The sequence below is a fragment of the Osmia bicornis genome, chromosome 6, assembly GCF_907164935.1.
Source record: "Osmia bicornis bicornis chromosome 6, iOsmBic2.1, whole genome shotgun sequence".
NCBI classification, from domain to species: domain Eukaryota; kingdom Metazoa; phylum Arthropoda; class Insecta; order Hymenoptera; family Megachilidae; genus Osmia; species Osmia bicornis.
Genome location: NC_060221.1, coordinates 791,803 through 799,642, shown reverse-complemented (window position 1 = coordinate 799,642; position 7,840 = coordinate 791,803). Strand labels below are relative to the sequence as shown.

General features: G+C 36.9%; 1 protein-coding gene across 2 annotated transcripts; it reads left to right on the top strand.

Moving 5' to 3' along the window:
* The first annotated feature begins 2,192 nt into the window (after positions 1-2,192).
* On the top strand, positions 2,193-6,081 carry LOC114873489 (arrestin domain-containing protein 17). 2 transcript variants are annotated; one of them, XM_029181866.2, is made up of 7 exons: positions 2,193-2,571; positions 3,686-3,841; positions 3,912-4,123; positions 4,273-4,455; positions 4,541-4,752; positions 4,836-5,023; positions 5,107-6,081. In XM_029181866.2, the coding sequence occupies exons 1-7, from the start codon at positions 2,457-2,459 to the stop codon at positions 5,238-5,240; spliced, it is 1,200 nt and encodes a 399-aa protein (XP_029037699.2). In that variant the 5' UTR covers positions 2,193-2,456; the 3' UTR covers positions 5,241-6,081. The 2 variants fall into 2 exon arrangements, with proteins under 2 accessions (XP_029037699.2, XP_029037700.2); XM_029181867.2 differs by lacking the exon at positions 2,193-2,571 and adding an exon at positions 3,127-3,570.
* The last annotated feature ends 1,759 nt before the right edge of the window (positions 6,082-7,840 follow it).

Genomic DNA, 7,840 nt, shown 5'->3' with positions numbered 1-7,840 from the left:
TGCGTTCTACCTTATAAGGTAGAAAGATAAGGTAAGTTCGCGCGAGAGTCCAGTAAATCGGCGATTTAAGGTGCGTTGGCCGTTGGTGTGAGACGGGAAGATAGCAGACGCGGAATTGCATCGAGCGTGAAGCGTGAAGCGAGCGAGCGAGCGAGCAGGATCGGATAGAACGGAGTGCCGTGGCCGGTTCAGCCGAAGGAAGACAGGTTCGCGGCCCACGGACAGGTTCGTTCGCGAAAAACTTCAATTTGTCTCGCGTGTTTCTTGTCCCGGCAGGATATCTTTGCAGGATAATGCGCAGGGAAATAAGAGGTCCCTCTGCGTTGCTTGAAATATTTCAAATTATCCTTTACTATAAAATTAATAAATAATCTCTATTATTTTCTAAAGGGTATCCAAGGCTGTGACTAAATTATTTTTACAAAGAATTTCATTTATAAGTCGCAGCAATAATTTTTTCAAGTTAGAAATAAATGTGCATGAAACGTCGGTAGTTCTAGTGTTAAACGACAAGCATACAAGCCACCAGACGTGGGTGTAGCGACGATTTTAAAGAACCGTCTGTAGGTACTCATTAATTAAATCGGCATGAAGCTCGCGATCCTCATGGATGCACACCATACAAGGTGGCCGGTCTTAATTTGGCATTGGCGAAATATAATAGTAACGCCGCGCCGGTGCAGTTTAACACGACCATTGTCCTGTCCCCGAAACGTTTCCCCGATCGCGATAATTAATTAACTCCGTTTCATCGAAAGCTTTCATTTACGTTGTTCAATCGACTTGGCGGATATTCATCGTAACCGTACCTGGAACTATCATCGGTGTAATCGTGTTCTTCCTTTTAAGCAGCTTCTTCGAAATCGATTGCTTATTAAAGAGTACCATCGCTGCTGGCGCAACGAATCAAACAACGTGATTTATCTGGCCGTACCATAAGCGACTGGTACAATTTTTATTTATCTACTCCTGGAGGATCGTGTACGTTTCTATAAGGATACCAGTCATTTATTGTACCCTTTGATTTTACAATACGATGCTACAGAAATATGAATCGTATTTCATTTCTGTACGAAAAAAAAAGAGAGAAATAAAAGGATGCGAATAAGCTCGTCGATCAAGACCTTTCCCAATGGATTATCAGAAGGTTCGAAGCGAGAGCGTATCCCGGTGACGCGTGATAATTCAGTTCGATTAAGATGCACCATGTCGCCGCGTGCTCGCGCAATTCACGTAATTCGTGCAATTAACCCTTTGAGAGCCGCATTCCCTAGCGTTCGTCGGCGTATCTGGACTCTCGTTGATCTGCTGGTTTCGCTGAGGAACGGGTTCATGAATGAACCGAGCCGCTGTTCGGCAAAAAGCCCACTTCCTCCCCGCCAAGAAGATCTTGTTGCTCCTTCTTCTTGCGATCGTGCCACGGTATCGAGAAAGAGAGGCTGCACGTAGAGAAACTGGTATCGGCACAATGCCGTCGGAATACGTTATCGGATTCCCTCTATCTTGGCCGCTATTTCAGCCCGGTCTCGTTGCGGGACAAGAAACAGACGCCACCGGAAATCATCATTCTCCCTGGGTAGGCTTAATCGAAGGGAAAACCGGAATACGCCGCGAACTGACTGGCAACGAGACCGACCTGTCCCGCTCGATGGATTCCATCTTTCTATTTTTCTTATTTTACCCCGTTTCCCTTCTTCTTCTTCTTCTTCGTGGATTAATCATTTAGTTAGGAAAAATGTATACTATTAATTGGTTCCTGTTTATAACGATTGAGTTATTTTGTAAGTTAACACTGTTAACATGTATTAATTATGTAATTTGTGTACAAATTGAATTGTTAGAGATGAATATTTTAATTTGTTTGACAACTGGACATATCGAATGCATATACTGTAATATCTGCAGTGATGTAATTCCATAAGCTTTGCCACGATGAAATAATTGATTTACAAATTAAAATGTCAATTACAATTTAATTGAATGATTAAATCACCCGCAAAAAGTAATTCAAATTCGAACAACGTGCCATCTATACAAAAACGGCGCAAACTACTCGATAACTAACCGATCGATTTTCGAGAACGAGGTAAACCGGTCGCGTTATCTATTAAAAAAGAGCGGAAACTACTTTCCGAATTATCGATCGATCCTTCCGCAGTCGGTAAGCATCTGGTGCCATTTATTTCCAGCCTTGTGGATCTGTAGTCACTGTCTCTAGTCAGTAACATTGTTCTCCTACCATCGAGCTGGTATCTGCGCAGAAGAGAGAAATATCGAGTGACTTAGCAGTGTAGCGTGTACTCGTAAGCACGATTGCAGGCCGGCTTTTACTAGCGGCTCGATATAGACACGTTGTACACGATACTCGGTTACCGAAACATACTGTTCGCAAGTGGAATAATTGATAAAAAAGAAGCCGCTGCCGAATCGAGCGGAAGTGCAAAGGACCAGGGAACATGGGACTCAAAGACTTCCGCGTCGTTTTCGACAATCCCTGGAGCACGTATTATCCAGGACAGACGGTCGCCGGAAATATCGTCGTCGTGCTGGATAGTACAAAGAAGATCCGCGGTATGTACGATGATCTCATGGATATTTGTGTAATGAGTCATCATAGAAATCTATTGTTATTTCCGTTTCACCTGATTTCGATGGAGGATCATTTGATGGAATTCAGAGAACAGACAGGTGCCCAACCCTGGAATGTTAATGCGTATTACTAACAATAAAGAAAATATTTTTCAAATGTTTTTCAAGAAAGAGCTCGTAAGAAAAGAAAATTTCGGTCAACGGTGTCAACGACCCAGACGGTTCCAAGAGAATTTAGAAGAATTCATTTATTTTTTTTAATTAATTTAGATTTTAGATTAATTATTCGCAGCTGTTTATTGTAAAATAAATTTGTCGTACATTAGTATTAGAGAGTTAATTGCATAGAGAGTCGTGTCCTTCGACAGGTATTTCAACGCAAATGTTTCATTAAGATGGAACTATGTCATGATAAGATTGACATTTAAAAGAATGATTTACGACCAATATTACATTAATGCAACATTTTATTCTGTATTTTAATATTATTGTGGTATCTTAAAAAAAAAAAAATAGGTTCACAAAAGAAAAATTAATTTTTTGCTACCCAATTCCCTTACAAATATTCAAAACATAATTTAATTATTTCTTATAATAAACATGTATAGTTGAGAGTTTTTCTCATGTTTGTAGATGATTATCTGACGCATATCTGTTGTCACCGCATTCTTGAATAGATTTCTTTTCTTCTTTCCTGCAAGGTGTAGTTTAATTATAGCTCGACGTGTACACCCGCACCGTGACCAGCCGAGAAACATTTGTTTTTGTTACGCTTTATTACTTTTACGATACGTTATTCTCTTTTGTTTTATTGTCGCAATCGTTTCTTGTGGCACCACTTTGTGTTTTGCAATTTTTCTCATTCGTATATTCAGACAGGATTATGGGTGTTTCTCTTTCAAGTGTTTATTTTTACATCGTAAGCATGCTGCAAGTATTCGCCTCAGTCTTAACACGTTAACTGGCACAGTGAAAATAATCGTATGTATTTAGTACATGTTATAATATGAATTATTAGTCTCTTTGCGCGATACTGCACATACGTACCAATGTCAATTTTTCAAATGATATTTAATTTAATTAATTTTTTTTACAGGTATAAGCGTGAAAGTAAAAGGCGAAGCAAACACATGCTGGACAACCGATAAACAGGACATGGACGAGAGAGGACAATACAGAGATGGAACTCAAACAGTGACTGGCCACGAAGAATATTTCGAGACAAAGTACTATCTGGTTGGCTCTGCTTCCGGTAAAATTTCAAACGAGTTTCATTTAACTCTCAAATCTCTTATCAGAATAACAATAAATTGTTTGTTCAGGGGGTGAAATCGAGATTCAAAGCGGAGAGCACAAGTTTCCGTTTCAGTGCGTTCTACCAACAAATATACCCAGCAGTTTCGAAGCTGATTTCGGACATGTTCGATACACGGTCAAAGTGACCCTGGATCGTCCATGGAAATTCGATCAGGAAGTGAAGAGTCCATTCACGGTGGTGTCGCCTCTCGACCTCAATCAAGAGCAAAGGGCTTCGGTACGATTTATCAGCAATTTTTATTGCTTCGTTAACCCTTTATAGATAATTCATTTCAAAGTGTTGCTAATTTGGAATTTTGAAATTCTGGAATTTTTGATATCTTTTCGTTCATTATCGAATACACAAATACCTAATTATTTTTTCAGGAAAGCGTTCGAGAAGAAATGAGCAAAACGTTTTGCTGCTTATGCTGCGGTACACCACCATTGACCGTGAATTATTCCTTACCGGTCAGAGGGTACGTGCCAGGTCAGTCGATGCCAGCAAAGGTGAACGTTGAAAATTTATCTGGAGTGACGGTGGAAAGTGTTAAGCTCATTCTTTGTAAGGTACACTAAGCCAGGTGCTGCTACTAAAAGCCATTTGCGTGATGATGTGAAAGGTTTGAAGATAACGATGAATCGTGAAGTCTAGATCGTGACTTTCCGTGCAACAACGCCAACCACCGACACGAAAACCGAAGAAATCGTCGTGGCGGAAGTTGGAAAAGGCCCGGTAGAAGGAGGAGCAACCGTTGAATACGAACAGAAGCTTGATATTCCACCTTTACCTCCGTCGAATCTTACCAATTGCAGAATCATTGATTTGGAGTACAATCTTAAAGTCGTAGCCGTTGTCTCGGGATGGTTCGTGTTAAGGATTTTCATTTCTCCTAATTAGAGAGCTCATTTTGTATACTGTTATTAGAAAATAAGTAATTTTCTTACAGGTATCATAGGAACCTATCGAAGAACACGTTAATCTTCGTAGGTACGGTACCACTGGTGAATTATCAGACTCCTACTGCTCCTCCAGCAGAAGCCTATTCAATGAAACCGGAAGTTGGATGGGTAACTCCTGGAATACCAACATCCAGTCCTGACGGTGCACCTGCTTCGAATTTGTATCCTAATTTACGTAAGAATATTTCATCCATCCTTTAATCTAGACTTTAATTACAGGAAAAAAATATGTCAATTAATTTGCATATTAATCTGCAGCTCCTCCATCGTACGAGGAATCGACTAACGGTGCGAGAAGTCTTTGGGAACGGGGTGAATCCGAGCATGTTTTCGGTATTTCGAATCGTTTCGCGCCTAGATATCCAGTATACAATTTCCTACCGCCACAATGAGCAACGAAACTGGATCATATAGAGTTTCGCTTGTTCAAAGGAAAACGAATAGATATATAAAATAACACACACGGGATTGTGTCTCACGGTAAACCATGTGTGGCACCCATTTTAAGAGCTTTAATTGAATTTTAGGATTTAGAGCGCGCAGAGGTGGCTCCAGAAGTGGTTGTAATTAGTCATTCTTTCAGAAGTATCACTTTTTTAATAAATGAACTATATGTTATCAGGTTGGATTGGAATTTAAGAAACTACGTAAGGGCACGTTTAATTTTTTAATAATTAACCGAAGTAATTTGATTGGGTAAATATTTTACAAGTAATAAAAAGAAGGTCAGGCCACCAATGGGAGACGTGCTACTCACTTTTCACCTCAAATAACTATCGCGTATGAGAGACATTATTCCAATTTAAATAATTAAATCAACATCAATATTGTTCCAAATTTATGACCATAAATCGTTAATTTTATGGCGAGATCTTATGCTAGTCAAGCTTGAATTCGTTCTAAAAATTTGCGTGCTTCGGATAAACAGCAGTACTCGGTCAATTGAAACGCACAATTAATAAATACTCGATATAAAATGAATGAAGTGATATTTGTTTTTTTTTTTTTTTTTTTTATTTTTGCATATATATTTTTCTATGAAAGTATTCAAAAGTATGGATTAGATCCAAAGCAATATTAAGTATTGTTTTATTGCTAAGAATTATACACGAGCTTTTGTGAATACGATTTATATATGCAGATATTTGTAATCGAACAAAATTAAGAACAAATATATAAAATATCTGTATTTGTATTTATCTTGTTGTGAATAAAACTTATCTTTTTACACGAGTACCCATATTTTAATTATGTAACTTTATTATTTAAGACAGAATAATTAACCCACTTTAATATTTATTTTTTAACTCCTAAACAAGTTTTTTATTATATTTTATGAATTACATTTTTTATTTTCAAAAGTAAATTTCTTTAAATATGAATTATCTTGTTCCCGTACTATCATATTTAAATAATTTACTATTCAATAAATTGATTTAAAACCGTCAATAAAAAAGACAAATGTAATTTTCTACTTTTTTATTTTTTTGCAAATCATATTTCCAATTGAGAATATAAACAGCACTTTTCAGGTATAAATCAAAATTAACGCGGAAACTACAAAGCAAGGGTTAAAGCAATTCAATTTTTTTAATGCCAAAGTTTCTAAAAATAAATATAGTTAGATAAGCATAGAGAAATCCAAGTAACGTAAGTTATCGTTAACACGGTCACCTAAGGCTGATCGATCAGCTGGAAGTATCAGTGGGACAGTACCGCGTCCTTGAGAGTATGAAATGAAATATTAGTAGAGTATGGTCTAACTTTTTTTACGGATACTCAACTAGTAAGAGTAATATGGATTATAACGAAATGACATTTGGTTTCTTTTGTCAGAAAAATTTCGTGATAGCCTTCATTGAAATGAAGTTTTTATAGTCTCTCTAACTATTGCATGTGACCCATGTGTCACGAATCATGTTCCAAATGAAATCAACCTTAAATACACATGCTTATTTTAATGAGAGTGCAAACCCTAGGGTATCTAGCTAGAACGTTAATAATTATAAATAGCACGTCAGAAGTTCCCTAGTTTCGAGGGAATACAAATTCAAAGCCATGAGTTGACCAAGTTTGAAAGCAAGTATATCGGGAGAACTTGCATCGCATCCTTTCAAAGAATTCAGGAAGTACACGAGCAACGAAACAAATATTTACATCTCGTTAGAACGTGGATCCTGGTTTATCATTCCTCTTTTTTTAAGAGTCATTTGCGAAGAAAGTCAAACTTAAAAAACTCAATAAACTTAATTTAAAGTAGAAAATATAAACTCCCACGCTCTTCCTCAAAGGTCTCACCATATAAATATTTGATACTGCTACGAATTATAATCAATATAAATAATTGTTAAATATTGTTTTAACTTTTTCTTATTTTATTTTGGAAATGTCAGGCTAACATTTGTATTTTTTTTGTTAACTGTTCAGGATGGATGCATTAAAGTACTTTGATGAACAGCTATAAGCATAATAGCCAAACTTTTCTTAGTTAATAGTTAAAGTTTTCACACCTTGGAATGTGATATCGAATTAAAGTTTCTCTTCAAGAATCACCGAGGTCATGCGGGTGAATAATGTACAGTAATTCACAAAAATCACAATCCATGATACCGACTGTATGGGGTGTTAAAAGTTTTATTTTGAAAAAATGTCAAAATCAGTCATATATTGCAAATGAGCGAATAAACGTACGGCCATAACGAACGGGTTAAACATGCAATCAACGTTATAAATCAATGTTTATCTTTATTCAACTTTCTGCGAATTTCATACAAAACTATTAAAAGCGATCGATAAAATGCACGCTTATATGCGACGGCACCCATTATCACCTATCATCATTTATACCATATTCTGTTAACAGATTATTATCGTGGTATTTCCACTAATTATTAACACTATCTTTTATTACTGTTACAGTTGTATTGAATAATCGTCAAACTTTCTTGTATTCTCACGCTTGGAATACATAAATATAAAACTCGTCAGACTC

Excerpts from the sequence above, each read along its gene's own strand:
- LOC114873489 (XM_029181866.2), top strand. The coding sequence starts at position 2,457 with ATGGGACTCAAAGACTTCCGCGTCGTTTTCGACAATCCCTGGAGCACG. Across the intron at positions 4,456-4,540 it reads TTAAGCTCATTCTTTGTAAG|ATCGTGACTTTCCGTGCAAC; the intron begins GTACACTAAGCC and ends CGTGAAGTCTAG. Across the intron at positions 4,753-4,835 it reads GTAGCCGTTGTCTCGGGATG|GTATCATAGGAACCTATCGA; the intron begins GTTCGTGTTAAG and ends ATTTTCTTACAG.